Genomic DNA, 19,656 nt, shown 5'->3' with positions numbered 1-19,656 from the left:
TTATATCAAAAGTGTGTGATGAATAAGCTGTGGAGGAGGACATACCCGGGCCTTGTGGAGGAGTCGGTGTAGCAGAGTTGGATTCACTCCTTAGGACTTCCAGCTCCAACCTCCGCAGTCTGAGCTCTTTTTCCACTTCATGCTCAAGCTCCAACCTACGAATGTTAACAGCCCTTTCATTTTCTGCCTCAAGCTCCATTCTACGAAGCCGATACTCCGCCTCACGTGCTTGTGCCTTCTCCTGAGCCTCCATCTGGAGACGTGCTATTCTAACCTTGACCTGGGCCCCTTCTCGAGACCCAGTTGACACAGGAGAGGTCAAGTGAAAATGTGGCAATGTGACGTTCACACCTGCCTTTTCAGCACCATGGGCTTGCTCCTCAGAAGGCTGTGCTTCCGTAGGTTCACCAGGAGGACTTGCATGTTCATCAGAGACCGCAGGTAAAACAAGCGTCCCCTGCTCCAACAGCTTATCTACCACAAGACACCTGATATCCTGCTTAAGATGCTTTTGTTGAACCGAGAGTTGAAAATGTGTGGCAATCTCCACTAAGTCTGCTTTGCGGCAGCTATCTAGCGCTTCCCAAGTAGGATTGCTCAAGAATTTCCCCAGATCAAAAGTACTAACTGCCATTATCTTTTTCTTACACAAATGCCATTTTTACACAAATTAATTAATAACTATACAAGTGTAAACAAACACAGTTCACCAAATCCATCAACCAACAATTGAACACGGGTTACAAAATCCAGGCAGAGCCCCCATTTATGTTACGACCCCTGTGTGTCTAAGGGTAAAGGGCTGTAACATAACAGTTGGTTGACAGAAAAGATGGACCACGTTTGTAAACAACAATGATATTTATTGGTAAATGCAAAGGAAGCACATGTAGCTCAGGGGTGAGCCCAGGCCAAAACAACAAACAAACACCACTATACTCCAAATAAACACAATCTAATCTATGGTAAAAGAGATTACATTACCTAAACTACTCTTACCTAACCAAAACAGGAGAAAACAATGTCCAAAGGAAATGGCAGCTCACCCCATCTGTGCTTCCTGAGAAAGAGAGAAAAACACATTAATTATACAGAAACAAAAGCAGAATATATACAAAAACAAACTATAACGGACAATGCTCTCTCTGTGGCCATACACACACAAGGAAATGACTACTAAGCACCAAAGGCCAATAAACGAAATGCAATGCTGTCAAAGTTTACAGGTTTACCAAAATCACAACAAGCCTAGCCTCATGCCCGAGAGAGAGAAAGACTGAAGGGAGAAAGCCATGTTTTAACAGGTGTGGGGTGATCCATGATTGGGGGGTGTGGATTGAGTGTTGGAGTCTGGAAAGCCAACCACCAATCACTGCTGTGTTGCAATAATGGAAGGATTGGCCGGGCAGGGACCAATGGGGAAGGGAACAATGGCTGGAGGGAGGAAACAAAATGGAGAACACACACACATGGAGACACACACTGGGGAATATATACATTGGGATGTAACAGTCGTGATGTGGGTCAGGGTGCAGAGCTACATGTGGGTCGTGATGTGGGTCAGGGTGCAGAGCTACATGTGGGTCGTGATGTGGGTCAGGGTGCAGAGCTACATGTGGGTCGTGATGTGGGTCAGGGTGCAGAGCTGCCTGCATGTGGGTCGTGATGTGGGTCAGGGTGCAGCGCTACATGTGGGTCGTGATGTGGGTCAGGGTGCAGCGCTACATGTGGGTCGTGATGTGGGTCAGGGTGCAGCGCTACATGTGGGTCGTGATGTGGGTCAGGGTGCAGCGCTGCATGTGGGTCGTGATGTGGGTCAGGGTGCAGAGCTGCATGTGGGTCAGGGTGCAGCGCTGCACTGTCTCCTACATGTGGGTCGTGATGTGGGTCAGGGTGCAGAGCTGCATGTGGGTCGTGATGTGGGTCAGGGTGCAGCGCTACATGTGGGTCGTGATGTGGGTCAGGGTGCAGAGCTACATGTGGGTCAGGGTGCAGAGCTACATGTGGGTCAGGGTGCAGCGCTACATGTGGGTCGTGATGTGGGTCAGGGTGCAGAGCTACATGTGGGTCAGGGTGCAGCGCTACATGTGGGTCGTGATGTGGGTCAGGGTGCAGCGCTGCATGTGGGTCGTGATGTGGGTCAGGGTGCAGAGCTGCATGTGGGTCGTGATGTGGGTCAGGGTGCAGCGCTACATGTGGGTCGTGATGTGGGTCAGGGTGCAGAGCTACATGTGGGTCGTGATGTGGGTCAGGGTGCAGAGCTGCATGTGGGTCGTGATGTGGGTCAGGGTGCAGAGCTACATGTGGGTCGTGATGTGGGTCAGGGTGCAGAGCTGCATGTGGGTCGTGATGTGGGTCAGGGTGCAGAGCTGCCTGCATGTGGGTCGTGATGTGGGTCAGGGTGCAGCGCTACATGTAGGTCGTGATGTGGGTCAGGGTGCAGCGCTGCATGTGGGTCGTGATGTGGGTCAGGGTGCAGCGCTACATGTGGGTCGTGATGTGGGTCAGGGTGCAGCGCTACATGTGGGTCGTGATGTGGGTCAGGGTGCAGAGCTACATGTGGGTCGTGATGTGGGTCAGGGTGCAGCGCTACATGTGGGTCGTGATGTGGGTCAGGGTGCAGAGCTGCATGTGGGTCAGGGTGCAGCGCTACATGTGGGTCGTGATGTGGGTCAGGGTGCAGAGCTACATGTGGGTCGTGATGTGGGTCAGGGGGCAGAGCTACATGTGGGTCGTGATGTGGGTCAGGGTGCAGCGCTACATGTGGGTCGTGATGTGGGTCAGGGTGCAGCGCTACATGTGGGTCGTGATGTGCATCTAGGAGTGAGATTAGATCCAAATGTATTGTTGTTCTATAAACAATACATTTGGGGAGTTTCGAACCCGGGTCTGCCGCACCACATCACAGACCGCTATACCAAGAGGTGAATTCACTTCAGGATCTGACTCTACTAGTGCCTGTCATGGCAAGGGCAAGAGGAAAACCTTTTCTGAAAAAAAGGACTACCTGACTGCATTTACAGAACTGGGTAGCAGTTTTACCCTAGACCAGCCTACCTTTGATGGTCTTAGCAAATATGTGTGCCACCTGTATGGCCAGCCATCAGCTAAGAATGTGAATGATGCCAGATATAAAGCATTCTGCACGGCATCATCGGCTTTGCCAGAACTCTCCATTAGAGCCATATGAAATCCACGTTCACGGAATCGCAGAATTGAGCAATAAAAATGAAATCAACTGTACATTTTATTTTTTTTAATGTTGTGGGACTTGTACAGCACTTTGTCAGTGCTGTAAAGTTTAAACCTTTTTAAATCTTAGACAAACTAAACACTTTGCTTTCATGAAATATTGTAAGCCGTCATTTGAGGCTTTATAAAAGCAGCACAATGAAGACAAATCTGTCAGTGCCGAGTCCGACCTCATCTTAAATAACAAACAGCATTGCTTGTTGTAGTTAACAAAGAGAGGCAGAGTTGATTTAGCAAAAAAAATATATATATATCATTTATTTTTTTAAATAATCAGATTTTTTTCCCATATTCGAATCCCATGCCCATCTAACAAAACTTCATTTCACCCAAAACTATTTAAGACAGCCCTATTAAATGGAGTTATATCTTATTAAATTGTGGACATTTATTCATTCCCACTTATTAGACACTATTTCTGATGGCTCTACTCTCTATACCCCGGACAAGTGACACATTGTACCAACACTACAAAAGCTATAATGTGTGCCCCTTCACCCGTTGGCAATGGGTGGCACGTCGAGGATGGGGAGTTAACGGTGACCTGGATGACTACAAATCCAGCCCGATAGTGTGTTGCAGTTAGTCGACTGCGGTTCAAGGAAAATGTGAGACGGGAAGATGTTCATGTGTGTCTGCAAAACTGCCATGTACAGATCTTTGTCAATGCCATAACGGTGGAATTGTTTCCAAGGAAACCGAGAATAGGGCTACATGGGATGATGACTCATTTTATTTAGTTTTTTAATGTATCGTGTAATTTCAACATGGAATATCAAAATAAAAGCGACCTTGATCATGCATATTTATTAGAAAATGAAATTACAGCACTATGTGATCAATCAAATGAATATCCATATTATTAAATGGTAAATGGCTGCATTTATATAGCGCTTTTATCCAAATCACTTTACAATTTGTTCCTCAAATTTTTACCCATTCACACACCGATGACGGAGGCGCGACCATGCAAGGTGCCAACCTGCTCATCGGGAGCAATTAGGGGTTAAGTGTCTTGCTCAAGGACACTTCGACACGTTGCCCGGGAGGAGCGGGAATCTAACCGGTAACCTCGGATTACCAGACAACTGCTCTACCTCCCGAGCCAATGTCGCCCCATATTATTAGCATATCATACATTTTTTTTTTGATCTTTTTCCCCCTCCATTTTCCTCCGATTTTCTCCCATCCCAATGTTAGTTATGCCAATTCCCAATCCCTTCCTGGTCGCTGCGCACTTACCCCCCACAGTCAGATCATCTGGGAGAGTGGAGGCTACCACGTGCTGCCTCCGACACACGTCCAGCCAATCACCGCTTTTCACCTGGCAGCGCGGATTCTCACTGAGAGGGCGTAGCGTGTGGGAGGATCACACTATCCCTCTCAGGTCCTATCCGCGCTTAGCAGGCGCCCCGACCGAACTGTAGGAGTCGCTGTTTACAACGACCCGGACCCACCCCGCCAGCTTCTCCCACCCTCTAATACTGCCAATTGTATTAGTGTGAACGGCCAGCCAAGCTGGTGACAACCCCGGAGCTGTGAGCTGGATTCAAACGGGCGAATCCAGCTCACAGCTCCGGGGTTGGTGACGAACGCAATCTCCGCTACGCCACCTAACCGCTGCATATCATACATTCTAATGAGAATGTTTCAAAGTTTGGATCAATTCACTTTTTTATTCAAGATGTAGATTTTATTTAAAATATTGTACAAGTTCCATCATGAAAAGGTTTTACTATCCAACCTAATGACAAGTAAATGTGAATGGATGTTCTATCATCATAAAGTAAACAACTTGTTTTGATTTTTAATTGATTGAATTTAAAGTGAATTGATTCCAACCCTATAACGTTTTGATAGTTTCATCAATAGTGCAACCATTATATACACACAATGACAAAATATCAATTCATATAAAGGAACATCCATTCCTTTAATAGAATACCAATGAAGACAATACATGGAACATTACTCTAAAATAAACACTTCTTGTGTAGTACTAGGAATGTTGACAATATGTGTGACATTAAATTAAAAAGAATCACTAGTATCCACATTAAAATATAAAAATCCATACGAGAAGCAGTTTCCCCCTACAGTGTGTACAAAGTGTTTGTTAACCATCTTGGCTTTTGGCTGGTCACCCCATACTGAGGCCAGAAAGTTCCTATGATCCCAGTATTTAAAAACACCAGAACAATGTGGTGTTATATTTTATATTTATTAACTTAACCTTCTCTCCCCAGCAACCTCCTGCAAAGCCTCACCTTCCCTCCTCTTTCTACCTTTTTTTACCCTACCCTCCAATCTCCCCCCAATTCCATTCAGTCTTGTTAGCTGCAGCTCAAATGTGTCCCCTTGCCCCACTTTGCCTTTTATGTCTCCGTCTGTGTTTGTATGTTTGTTTTGGTTTTAGTTTTGCTGCCATTTGGCCAGGTCTTTCTCGAAAAAGAGATCATTGATCTCAAGTGACTACCTGGTCAAATAAAGGTTAAATAAATGTGTGTTCACTCTTATACCATGACATATTGTTTTTGGAGTCAAAGACATTGAAGTTAAATGATCTTGTGGAATTTAAAACGGCACAATTAATGTATAAAGCAAAAAGTCATGCACTTCCAAGAAACATTCAAGAATTGTTCTTTGATAGGGAGGGGGGTTATAATCTGAGGGGAGAACACAATTTAAAGGTGCTAAACGTACGCACTACCATGAGAAAACACTGCATCTCGATATGTGGAGTGAAACTGTGGAACAGTCTAAATGTGGTGCTAAAGCAATGTCCAAACATGAGACAATTCAAACTGATGTATAAGGAAATGATGTTCACAAGGTACAGGGATGAGGAAGGGACTTGATATTCACGGGTGTTTACATTTTTATTTTGTTTTCTATTTTATTTCTTTTATACATATACCGGTATGTATATATGTTTTTTTTCTCTCTTTTCTTTCCTTTCTTTTTTATGTTTAAAATAGTACACTCATTTGAGTAATGGAAAAGGGGTAGGATTAAATAAGTGTATACTTCTTCCTACTCCTTTTCGAACATGCAGATTGAGTTGTTTTGCTTTGTTATTGTTTGTTTGTATTCATTGCATGTTCGAAATAAAGATTCAAATCAAATCACACATTGTCCCAGGAACATCCACACCGTCTGTCTCACTCAGAGCGACAGAAACACAACTGTTGTCGTCAATGAAAACCGTGTCTATGCTACTGCTTCTCTCTCAGAGGCTTCTGTCAAAAGCTCTTGGTAATAGTTTATTTCAAAAGAACGACCAAATATTACTACCACTATTATTGTTATGAGTGTTGATGGACTGACAGCTGTAATGACGTACTGAAGCGTTTCCCACACTGGTCACAATGGTAGACCTTGTTCCCTGTGTGTTGTGTATTATCAGTTTGGATGGTTTTTAATTCCTGCTACATTAGTTAAAATGGTACCTATTTTTCACGTGAAGTTTTCCACACAGTGGTATAGTTTCTCTCCTGTGTGAATGACGTTGATATCATTTCAGGAGCATCATTATGAGTGTAACTCTTCTAATACTGGTCACAGCAGTGGGGGTTATCTCCTAAGACTGTGCAGGTGAATTGACAGGTTTGATATTTCCCTGAATCTTCTCTCCCAAGTGAATTTTCTCATGTTTACTCAAATATGATAATGTTCTGAATCTCTTATCACACAAACTACAATGATGTGGCTTCTCTCCTGTGTGAATTATCTGGTGTGTTTTCAGATGACCCAGTCGACTAAAGCTCTTCTCACACTGGTCACAGCAGTGGGGCTTCTCTCCTGTGTGAATTCTCTGGTGTGTTTTCAGATGATCCAGTCGACTAAAGCTATTCTCACACTGGTCACAGCAGTGGGGCTTCTCTCCTGTGTGAATTCTCTGGTGTGTTTTCAGATGATCCAGTCGACTAAAGCTATTCTCACACTGGTCACAGCAGTAGGGCTTCTCTCCTGTGTGAATTCTCTGGTGTGATTTCAGATGATCCAGTCGACTAATGTGCAGGTGAATTGACAGGTTTGATATTTCCCTGAATCTTCTCTCCCAAGTGAATCATCTGGTGTTTTTTCAGAGACGACAGTTGACTAAAGCTCTTCTCACACTCGTCACAGGAATAGAGTTTCTCTCCTGTGTGAATCATCTGGTGTGTTTTCAGATGATCCAGTTGACTAAAGCTCTTCTCACACTGGTCACAGGAGTAGGGCTTCTCTCCTGTGTGAATCATCTGGTGTGTTTTCAGATGATCCAGTCGACTAAAGCTCTTCCCACACTGGTCACAGGAGTAGGGCTTCTCTCCTGTGTGAATTATCTGGTGTGATTTCAGAGTAATCAGATGAATAAAGCTCTTCCCACACTGGTCACAGGAGTATGGCTTCTCTCCTGTGTGAATTCTCTGGTGTGTTTTCAGATGATACAGTCGACTAAAGCTCTTCTCACACTGGTCACAGAAGTAGGGCTTCTCTTCTGTGTGAATTCTCTGGTGTGTTCTCAGAGTAGACCGTCGAGTAAAGCTCTCCCCACACTGGTCACAGCAGTGGGGCTTCTCTCCTGTGTGAATTCTCTGGTGCATTTTCAGATCACGTGGCTGACGAAAGCTCTTCTCACACTGGTCACAGGAATAGAGTTTCTCTCCTGTGTGAATTCTCTGGTGTGATTTCAGATTATTCAGTAGACTAAAGCTCTTCCCACACTGGTCACAGGAGTAGGGCTTCTCTCCTGTGTGAATTCTCTGGTGTGCTTTCAGAGTAGACAGTTGACTAAAGCTCTTCTCACACTGGTCACAGCAGTAGGGCTTCTCTCCTGTGTGAATTCTCTGGTGTGTTCTCAGAGTAGACCGTCGAGTAAAGCACTCCCCACACTGGTCACAGCAGTGGGGCTTCTCTCCTGTGTGAATTCTCTGGTGCCTTTTCAGATCACGTGGCTGACGAAAGCTCTTCTCACACTGGTCACAGGAATAGAGTTTCTTTCCTGTGTGAATGCGTTGGTGTTTATTGAGATTCATCTTTGAACTGAAGCTTTTTCCACACTGGTCACAGCAGAGACCTTTTCTTCCAGCCAAGCCTCTTGGTTTCTTCCCAGGCCTGACAGGACTGCAGCTATCTGGACGGAGATAGTGATGGAGAAGAGTGTTAGAGGAAGGAGATATTTGGTGATTTTATTCAGCTTAATTTTCATGTAAGAGATTTATAATGGTATGTAGCTGGGTTTTATAGTTTAAGAACACAGTGTAGTCCAGAGTCGTCTACAGTTCTAGACTCAACGCCCATCTTGAAGTCCCCAACACCAACCAACAGAGAGGGGTTCTGACCACGGAGCGCACGCAGGACTCACCACTCACGGTGACAGCGGCAGAGGTACGTACGGTTCTGAGCAGAACAAACCCACGGAAGGCAGCCGGCCCAGACAACATCCCCGGCCGTGCCCTCAGGGTCTGTTCCTCAGAGCTAGCTGACGTACTTGCTGACATTTACAACTTGTCACTAGCACAAGCTATTGTGCCCACCTGCTGCAAGACCACCACCCTCGTGCCCCTGCCAAAGAAAAACACTATAACCTCCTGTCTGAATCACTATCGTCCCATTGCACTCTGCAGTTTGCGTACCGCCAGAACCTCCCTCTCCCAAACCGTTCCTACAATTTTCTTTTTATGTTGCATGATCATTTTGCATTTTATTTCTTTATTATTTTTTAAACAAACGTATAAACAAACTGGTCAAAACACGATAAGATATACAAGCATTGTTATCAGTGCACATCCAGTGAAATCACCATTTAGTTACATGTCTTATACAGGATATAACCCCAATACCTGCTATCTAAAACCCTACACACATGCTCCAGCTCGTACCCCCCCTCCAAGACCCCGCATTATCCCTCGCTCCTTACCAGACACTACCATTATATGCTAGCTTTTATTCTCTCCACCACTTCTAACCACATTGTCATTTTGGATTCATTGAGTCCCAGAATTCTTGCTGTAGATATTTCTTGATAAATCACATCGAGATATGTAATAATCCAGACCTTTCGGCAATTTTTTTTCGGTTGGAACCAACGTGATGCTATCAGCTTTTTAGCCAATGTGATACCCGATAAAACCAATCTCTTTAGCTGTGGGTGTACTGCACACTCAAAAACATCATTCAACAGTAATACAGAGGGGTGTACAGGTATATTCCAAGTTGAGAGATTTGATAATTGCTGAGTCACCTCTTTCCAGAATGTCTTAACTGGTGGGCAGTCCCAGTACATGTGCATAAATGTCCCCTCATCCCCATTTGTACATAAGGAGCATTTGGAATCTTGTATAAGACCCATTTTTTTCAGTCTTATAGGAGTCAAGTATGTCCTGTGAATATAGTTAAGATTGATTTGTTGATGGTCCGGGTTCCTTGATGTAAATTTAACATTCGCCCAAACTTCTTGCCAATCAAAATCACTTTCCAGGTCTGGTATATCCCGCCTCCAGACAGAGTCTAGTTGGAGGGTTTCGTATGCGGACGTTAATAATTGATGATAAAAATCTGAAACAAAACCTCTCGATGTCTCTTTCATAGAAGAATTTGTGGTATCTGTGGTGTTCAATTGGTATCTTTAATGGAACACTGTGAGACTTCAAACATAACAGTAACTGTGCGTAAAAAAGGTGTGGACTTGGTGAGATAAAATTTTTTGCGTATTTCTTCATAACTACAAAAACCCTGTTTGTTAAAAACATCACCTAATGAGTGTATGCCTTGCTTTTGCCATATCGGGAATCTTATCGTCGTTTTCCAATCAAGAGTGCATTGTTATTGAATAAGGGAGTATGATTATGCCATTTTTGTGGGTTAGAATATTTTTTCTGTGTTTCACGCCATATCCGGATTGCATGAGTAATTATGGGGCCAAATTTCCGTTCACATTGCTTAATTGATAATTTAGTGTATACTATGTCCTTCAGTCTATGTGGGGCTACTATATTTTCTTCTAGATTTCTCCAGGATACTAATGCTTGGGGATCAAACCATATTGTCAATGGTCTTAAAGTGTATGCCTTAAAATAGTGGAAAAAAATCTGGAAATGCCATACCATCTGCTTTGTTTCTCTGTGCGGTGGATCTTTTTATACGTGGTGGTTTGTTATTCCAAATAAATTTGTATGTGGAGGAGTGTAATTTTTTCCAGTAACCCTCTGGAGGGGGTAACGGTAGCATTGAGCTAAAGAAGTTGATTCTAGGTAGTACGTCCATCTTAATTATTGATATCCGTGCCTGTACTGAATTTTTAAGTTTTGACCACCTGTTAAGGTCATCTTTGATTTTATTTTGGATTTTTGTGTAATTGTGCTTCACCGTTTGTCTTATGGTGGGGAATATTTCCACTCCCAAACATCTAAAGTGTTTTACCATCCACCAGTTACATCAAATCAGATGATCGCCTGTCCTTTCTCCAGGACCTGACACTGTCCGTCTATCAACAATAATGTTACCGTGGCGTCCGTGGAAACGTAATGAGTTTCATTCTCTCACAATACTACCTTTTTCTTCTTCTAATGTTAGTACGAGGTTAACAGTAGGGGAGTATAATTGGATGAACAAAGTAGAAAATGTTTTAACTAATGAAAATATAGTACAATGAAAAATATGAAATCATCAAATGAAAATGACATTTTAACATTTAGGTTAAATATGAATACGATATAAAATGAAAACATAACATGATAATATAATGAGAATGTAAAATGATAAAAAGTTTGACCTATTAGTTAAATATGAATATGAAAATATAAAATGATAATAAAATGAAAATATAGACAAGGGGGGTGGGGTTGAAGGCTAGACAGGTTTAGATAGAACTTGGATATTGGGGGGAAATGGGCCATCTGTCGGGGAGGGGTTAATTACAATTTGGGGTGGTGGGGGTGAATCCAGTTCTACCACAGTCTCTTGAAAGGCGCTATATAAAATGAAGCTATTATTATTATCACGTCTGTGCGGGAGCTCACAAATAGACTGTTAGTCTCAGTGAAGTTTCAACGGAGGTCATCTATTCTAACCAACAAATTGAAGTAGAAAGCATTTCGGTGTGACCAATCGTATTTGGAAACATGACACAATAATAATATTTTGCTTTTTATTTTAAACAATATTTAATCGCGTTTGGAGGTGGGTGTTCTGCATCTGCCCCCGTGCCAAACAAGCAGGCAAACCTCTTGTTCGCGCGTGAGCCCGTTATAATTACACTAGTGTCGCTATTTTACAATTAACTATAATAAATTACGGGTCATACAGAACACGGCAGTGTTTAAACTAATGCACGGAAGCTTATTTCCGCGTTGCAATATTCATATTATACCGCCGGGCGCCAGGTACGCATGCTCTGAGCTGTGTGTAAATATACGCACAAAGTCAAGCACACGTTCAAATTGATAAGTCGCACACTTTGCTTAGAAATGATCATACGCGCGGGTTACGCACATATCTGTGCGCACCATTGATAAATGAGGGCCCTGGTATCTAGGGACATAGTTGGATCTCAGGGAATGTATTCCCAGTGTCAGAAATATTGTGTCCGTTACTATGCTCAAGTAAATTGTAATGAACCAAAAGGAGAATATATTCTTTTATGAAAAAAATTAATTCACTTTGAAGGTGAATAACACCATGCTAACATTGACCAGACGTGAAAAATGCAGGTCATTCAGCACCTTCTTGAGATCAAGTGTACAAAAAATTTATAAAAAAGTAAATGAATAAAGGGAAGATAATTTACAGGGGTTTTTGTAGATACAGTACTGAATTGTGCATGCAATTTGGAATATGAATATAGTGTGGCGATAAGAAAGTAGCGAGCCAGAGACGTGGTTCGAGTTGAGGTACTTTACTTCTCACTCACATAGCATTTACAAATAACAACAAAGTTAACCCGGAACCGGAAGTGGTATTTAACCTGTCCCCTAAACAGTACAACCCACACTCTTAAAGGCACAAGCCCACCTTGGTGAATGTCTCTTAATATAGGTCACCACACAGGCCCCCCCAGAATTCACCAATACAAAAACTGCAACTAATTAATAGCCAGTGAACAGTCCATCAGTGAACAGATCACAGCACGAAATAGTCAACGTGGAGGGGGACGGATCAAGCGGCCGAACCGACTGCGCTTAACCAGAGGGGGACTAAGGGAGATAAGTGGAACCAGCGGCCGGGCCACGGAAGGGGCCAAGGCCGGAACAGAGGATAGGGCAGGGGTCTGAGCCGAAACCGGGGGGCGCCCCCGCCGCGGGGGTAGGGCCAACTTAACTGGTTCTTCCTTGTCCAAGTGAGCAGGCTTAAGACGGTCTATAGTGACCCGCTCTGGCCTGCCTCCCATGTCCACAACAACGTTTTTAGTGCCTGCCTCCAAGACACGGAAAGGCCCGTCATAAGGGGGCTGCAGCGGGGTCCGATGGCTGTCGTGCCGGATGAAAACATATTTGGCCAATGGCAGGTCCCTGGGGACGTAGGACTGGGGAAGGCAGTGGCGGGATGTTGGAATGGGAATAAGGGCATCGGCAACACCCCGGGACACTGTTCGATGGGAGGCGACGGACCAGGACGCTGTGGCCCCCGGAAGAAACTCCCCAGGGACCCGCAGCGGCTGGCCGTACACCAGCTCGGCGGACGAGGCCTGGAGGTCCTCCTTGGGGGCAGAACGAAGACCAAGCAAGACCCACGGGAGGCGGTCAACCCAGTCGCCATCCGTAAGGGCAGCCCGAAGAGCGGCCTTCATGTCCCTATGGAACCGCTCGCAAAGTCCGTTGCCCTGCGGGTTGTACGCCGTAGTGCGGTGGATCTTCACCCCCAGGTGCTCCGCAACTGCAGTCCAGAGCTCCGAAGTGAACTGGGGGCCCCTGTCGCTTGTGATGTCCCCCGGTGTGCCAAAACGGGCCACCCAGCAGCCGATGAACGCCCGGGCCACATCCGCTGCCGTAGTGGAGGACAGTGGAACAGCCTCCGGCCACCTGGTGGTCCTGTCCACCATGGTGAGGAGGTGAGTATATCCATGGGAGGGGGGCAGGGGGCCCACCAGGTCCACATTCACATGGTCGAACCGCCTCTCCGGCACTATAAACGGTGCCAAAGGGGCTTTGGTATGGCGGTGCACCTTGGCACGCTGGCACGCCACACATGAGCTAGCCCAGGTCCTAACATCCTTCCGGAGGCCAGGCCACACAAACTTGACCCCCACCAGCTTAGTCGAGGCCTTCACACCTGGGTGGGAAAGGCTGTGGATCATGTTAAAAACCCGGCGGCGCCAGGCCGTAGGCACCATAGGGCACGGTTGGCCAGTGGAGACGTCGCAGAGGAGAGTGGCGTTAGCTGTGTCGAACACCACATCCTCCAGCTGCAGTGCGGTAGGACCCGTCCGATAGGCCTGAATGTCCGAGTCCGTGGCTTGGTCTGCCGCCATGGCGGCATAATCGAGTCCCAAGTGGACGGACCCGATGACCGCCCGAGAGAGGCAGTCGGCGACAAAGTTGTCCTTGCCCGCCACGTGCTGAATGTCCGTGGTTAACTCGGAGATCGCCGATAGCTGCCGCTGCTGACGTCCCGACCACGGCTCCGAGGTCTTGGCCATGGAGAACGTTAGCGGCTTGTGGTCCACAAAGGCAGTGAACTGGCGGCCTTCCAACAGGAATCTAAAGTGCCTGGTGGCGAGGAACAGACCCAGCAGTTCCCTGTCGAAAGTACTGTACTTACGCTCGTTGTCGCGGAGCTGTTTGCTAAAAAAGGCCAGTGGCTGCCAGGCACCGCCCACCCACTGCTCGCACACCGCCCCCACTGCATAGTCAGAGGCGTCTGTCGTGAGGGCGACCGGGGCAGTGGGAGAGGGGTGCGCCAGCAGAGCAGCGTTGGCTAGCGCGTTATTGGCAGCCCCAAAAGCGCTGTCCATCCCGAGGACCAATCTAACTCGTCCTTGGGCACTTTGCCCCGCAGGGCCTCATACAAGGGCCGCATGAGGTGGGCAGCATGGGGAAGGAACCGGTTGTAAAAGTTCACCATGCCCAGGAACTCCTGTAGAGCCCGTACGGTGCGGGGATGATGAAAACTGGCAACGGCCTCCACTCTGGCGGGGAGTGGGGTGGCTCCCTGTGGAGCGACATGGTGTCCGAGGAAAGTGATGGAGGACTGCCCGAACTGGCACTTGGTTGGGTTTACGATGAGGCCGTGTTTACTGAGCCGCTCAAACAGCTGCTGGAGGTGTGTCATGTGCTCCTCTATGGACGTACTGGCTATAAGAATGTCATCCAAGTATACAAACAAAAATGGCATGTCCTGGAGCACAGAGTCCATCAGGCACTGAAACGTCTGCGCTGCCCCCATGAGCCCGAAAGGCATTCTTAGGAATTCGAAAAGCCCAAAGGGTGTAATGACAGCTGTCTTTGGCACATCCCGTGGATGGACCGGCACCTGGTGGTAACCGCGCACCAGGTCCACCTTGGAGAAGATGACAGCCCCTGCCAGGTGGGTAGAGAAGTCCTGTATGTGCGGAACAGGGTACCGGTCGGGGGTTGTGGCGTTATTAAGGCGACGGAAATCGCCGCAGGGGCGCCAACCTCCGCCAGCCTTTGTAACCATGTGTAATGGAGAAGCCCACGGGCTGTTCGAGCGGCGCACAATGCCAAGTCGCTCCATGGTGGAAAACTCCCCCCTGGCGATTGCCAGCTTGGCTGAGTCGAGGCGCCGGGCCCGGGCATAGACTGGGGGGCCCTCTGTGGTAATATGGTGTTCCACACCGTGTTTGGCCACTGCAGATGAGAACGTGGGTGTGGTGAGGTCAGGGAACCCGGCGAGCAGGCGTTCATACGGGTCCCCGGTGGCAAGTGTGTTCAACAGGCAGAGAGCTCCGCCCCCCCCAACCGCCCCAAGTGTGCAGGGGTAAGAGGAAAAAGAGGGCATCGATCAAGCGACAGTTTTTAACATCTACCAGTAAGCTGAAAGCACAGAGGAAGTCTGCTCCCAGGAGCGGCGTGGACACCGCAGCCATCACAAAACCCCAGCCGAAACGGCGCCCCGCAAAACACACCTCCACATACCTGGTGCCGTAGGTACGTATGGGCGTACCGTTCGCTGCGTCCATCTGGGGCCCGTGTCTGCCGTCCATGGTGTCCACGCCCTGTGCCGGCAGGATGCTGCGTTGCGCGCCCGAGTCCACCAGCAGCCGCCGGCCAGACAAGGAGTCGGTGATAAACAATAGCTTGCAGTCATGGCCGGCACCCAATAGAATATCAGGCCTATAAATGACCTTATTATGGCCAAGTCATACATCTATGGATCGGGCCAAATCTCCTCTTTCCAATGGAAGACGGGGAACAAAATAAGCACCCGCCAAACGCCAATGGCGTGTAGATTTCCTCTTTGGCTGGTAAATTACAGAGGCTACTCAGCCACTCTGGCGTGTAAAATAATTGGGAGCCATATGAGCATATTAGAGTATTATATCAGGGCTATACAGTGCGAGCATTTCACTCGCATTTGCCTCTAAAAATAGATTTGTGCGAACCGGAAAAATCATTTAGGAGCACAGTGTGCGAGCGGGCGTGTCAACTGCGCAATTGTCATTTCATAATAGAGACTGAGCAGCGCGGATCAGCTCTGTAACAACTAATCTCGAGTCACGCTGCTTCTATGTGCAACGAAAACTCTGCGAAAACTCTGCTTCCAGTTCCAATTGTCTAACATGCTTTGCATCCTCGCCAGTCCTGTATACCCACGTCGCGCTAAAAATAATAACTACTGTAATGTTATCTGCTAACTGGGTACTCCAACTAAGCTAACCTGCTAACGCTAACTACTGCTGCTAACGCTAATCACTGGGGACGCTCAGAGGCATAGTGAGGGAAGGAGGGGCTGAGAATCTCTGTCTCTCTCCGTCTATCTCTCTGTGTCAAGTCATGTCAATTTTATTTGTATAGCACATTTCCAGGCAGCGGCAGCTGGCACCAAAGTACTTCACAGGCAGGTTGATAAAGGCTATTCCGCAATCTAGGCGCTGCGGTGGAGAAGGCTCCGTCTCCCCTAGTCTTGAGCCTAGTTCTAGGCACCACCAATAGCAGCTGGTCAGCTGATCTGAGGGATCAGTGGGGGGTGTGGCGGTGCAAGAGTTCGGATAGAGCCGTGCCATTTAGTGATTTAAAAACATTTAGGGCTAGTTTAAAATCTATTCTAAAACGAACAGGTAGCCAGTGGAGCGAGGCCAAAACTGGGCTGATGTGCTCATGTTTTTTTGTTTTGGTGAGGAGGCGCGCGGCTGCGTTCTGCACCAGCTGTAGGTGGCGAAGCAGGGATTTGTCGATGCCCGTGTAGAGGGCATTGCCGTAGTCGAGGCGAATGGTGACAAAGGCATGTATCACCGTCTCTAGGTTACTTTGGGAGAGGTATGCCTTTGTCTTCGCCAGGAGTCTAAGGTGGTAAAAACTATTTTTGACTACGGCGCTGACCTGTTTGTCGAATTTAAAATTGCTGTCGAAGATGACCCCGAGGTTCCTGACAGAGGTGGAGAGGTTTGGACCCAGGGGACCAAGTGCGTCAATGAGGGGGGCCGGGGGGGGCACTATTAAAAACAATGACCTCGGTTTTCCCTTCGTTTAATGTCAGGGAGTTTTCAGACATCCAGCACTTGATTTCTGCCAGGCAGTCAAGTAGTGGTTTTATTGATGTTTTCCCTTGGGTGGGTTTTAAGGGGAGGTAGACCTGCACGTCATCGGCGAAGCAATGGAATGAGATGTTATGTTTTGCCAAGATCTGGCCTAGGGGGAGTATGTATAAGAGGAAGAGGGTGGGCCCCAATATCGAGCCTTGGGGCACCCCGCAGGTGAGGGGGGCCACAGAGGAAGTGAAGTCACCGAGTTGGACAGAAGGTCCTATTGCTTAGGTAGGACCGGAACCGTCTAAGACGGGGCCCCTAAGGCCTACATAATGCTCGAGGCGAGCTAAGAGGATGTGGTGATCTACCGTATCAAAGGCGGCTGTGAGGTCAAGAAGTAGTAGGGATGGGTTGCCTGCATCAGCAGCTGAAATCAGGTCATTTAAGACACGGAGGAGGGCCGTTTCAGTGTGTGTGTGTGTGTCGCTCTCTCTCGCTCTCTCTCCCCATCTCTCTCCTGAACCTATTTCATTCAAAAGGAAGATATTGATGGACAGTAGCTATAGTATATAGCTCAGTAGCTGTAACAGAATAATTGTATTAATTACTATTGATTAATTATTATTCAATAGCGTTTAAATTATGATTAATTAAATAATTGTATAAAGAATTTTCCATGTTCTGTCATCTAATAATATATTCCGGAGGCGGAAGTGGAAAAGTGACAAACTTCAAGTTTCACTTGAAATGCTTAGGGACAGTTGCATTAACTACCAGCTAGCGGTTAAAGCGGCGAGAATCAAATTTTTTCTGACCTCATCAACTCCCACAACCCCAGGACCCTGTTCACTACCATCAACTCTCTCATTAGCCCCCCCCCCCCCCCAGCACCTGCCTGGATGTGTCCCCAGCTAAGTGTGAGGAATTCTCAAATTTGTTCACCACCAAAGTTGAAGATATCAGAAGGAACATCTCACCCCCCACACGTAACTTAGCTGTCCCTCTGGTCTGCTCATCCACACTGACCTGCTCTCAGCCCATCAGTCTACCCACCCTCACAGAGATAGTTTCCTCTATGAAACCTGCGACCTGCCCCCTTGACACTGTTCCCACTGCTCTCCTGAAACAGGTTTTTCACACAACCGGTCGCAGCATCCTCTCCATTATTAACAGCTCCCTGGCAACTGGTACTGTTCCATCCTGCTTTAAACATGCAGTAGTCCAGCCCCTATTGAAAAAACCAAACCTTGACCCCACCCTGCACAGTAATTACAGGCCCATTTCCAAGCTTCCTTTTCTGTCAAAAATACTCAAAAAGGTTGTTCTGTGCCAATTGTCTCCCTACCTGCACCAGAACAGCATCCTGGAGACATTTCAGTCAGGGTTCAGGACTGGCCATAGCACAGAATCAGCCCTCCTTAAAGTGTCAAATGACCTACTCCTCGCCGCTGACAACCGTGACTGCTCTGTTTTAATGCTGCTTGACCTCAGTGCAGCTTTCGACACTGTTGATCACACCATTTTATTAGATCGTCTCCAACATGGGGTTGGTGTCAGTGACACTGCACTAGCATGGTTCTCCTCCTATCTCACAAATAGAAGCTTTGCTGTCAACATCGCCAACTGCTCCTCCCCCTCAACCTCCCTCTCCTGTGGGGTCCCGCAAGGGTCCATCCTTGGCCCGATCCTGTTCTCCCTTTACATGCTACCCCTTGGTCCAATCATTCAGAAGCACAACACCTCTTTTCACTGTTATGCTGACGACACACAGCTTTACGTTTCCCTGAAACCTAACAACCAGTCTCTACTTAACAGTCTCATATCCTGCCTGGATGATGTTAAATGTTGGATGGCACAAAATATTCTACAACTAAATCAAAACAAATGCGAAATAATCCTCTTTGGTCCCCCAGACGCTGTCACCACCCTTACCAACAACCTTGGCAACCTGTCCTCCCTGGTCACGCCCTATGTCAAGAACCTAGGTGTCATTTTTGATCCACAATTTAAATTTGACAGACAAGTGAACTCAGTGGTAAAGGCATGTTTTTTCCAACTACGCACCATTGCCAAACTCAAAGCCCTTCTCTCCCCTGCAGACCTTCAGAGTCATACACGCCTTCATTTCATCTAGATTAGACTACTGCAACTCCCTCTATATAGGTATTAACCAGTCTTCCCTGTCCCGCTTACAACTGGTACAAAACGCTGCTGCCAGACTGTTGACCGGAACCCGCAAGAGAGACCACATCACCCCTGTCCTTGCCTCCCTTCATTGGCTCCCAGTACACTACAGGATAGATTTTAAGGTTCTCCTATTTGTTTTTAAAGCCCTTAATGGTCACCCCCCCTCCTACATCTCAGACCTCCTATCCCCCTATTCCAACACCAGGTCCCTCAGGTCAGCCAATCAGAGGCTCCTGACAGTCAACCTCAAGCTCAGGGGGGGCCGTGCCTTTGCTATCACAGCCCCTGAACTGTGGAACAGCATCCGCACCTCCATTAGGCTCGCCCCCTCGATAGATGCCTTCAAATCGAGGCTCAAAACCCACTTCTACCTACTAGCCTTTCCCGTTCACTGACTCATGCCCTGTTTTCCTATGTGTTTGCCTGTGTGCCCTCCCATAAAACGGAGTGTGATTCTTGTCTTTATGTATCTATGTGTACCTACCCTCTGTACAGAACATTGGTTGACACGAGTCATGTGAAATGTGCTTTTTTTTATCCACTTTTTCTCCCATTTTCTATATTTTCTCCCATCCCAATTTCGTATCATC

At 47.0% G+C, this 19,656-nt stretch overlaps 1 protein-coding gene across 1 annotated transcript in view; it reads right to left on the bottom strand.

The window, feature by feature from the left end:
- Positions 1-3,834: 3,834 nt before the first annotated feature.
- The window catches only part of LOC311225100 (uncharacterized protein), a gene marked incomplete at its 3' end in the record, with an annotated part of 51,708 nt that continues 35,886 nt past the window's right edge, over positions 3,835-19,656 (bottom strand). Inside the window, exons 4-5 of the mRNA XM_084310305.1 lie at positions 7,538-8,368; positions 3,835-3,842 (exon numbers count right to left, since the gene is read on the bottom strand). Coding sequence (XP_084166431.1) covers positions 3,835-3,842; positions 7,538-8,368 — 839 coding nt within the window. The remainder of the gene's footprint in view (positions 3,843-7,537; positions 8,369-19,656) is intronic.

The sequence above is a fragment of the Notolepis coatsorum genome (assembly GCF_963971535.1).
Source record: "Notolepis coatsorum genome assembly, chromosome: 3".
In the NCBI taxonomy this organism is placed as follows: domain Eukaryota; kingdom Metazoa; phylum Chordata; class Actinopteri; order Aulopiformes; family Paralepididae; genus Notolepis; species Notolepis coatsorum.
Note: the sequence above shows the minus strand (reverse complement) of the source record. Positions and strands in the feature narration are given on the sequence as shown.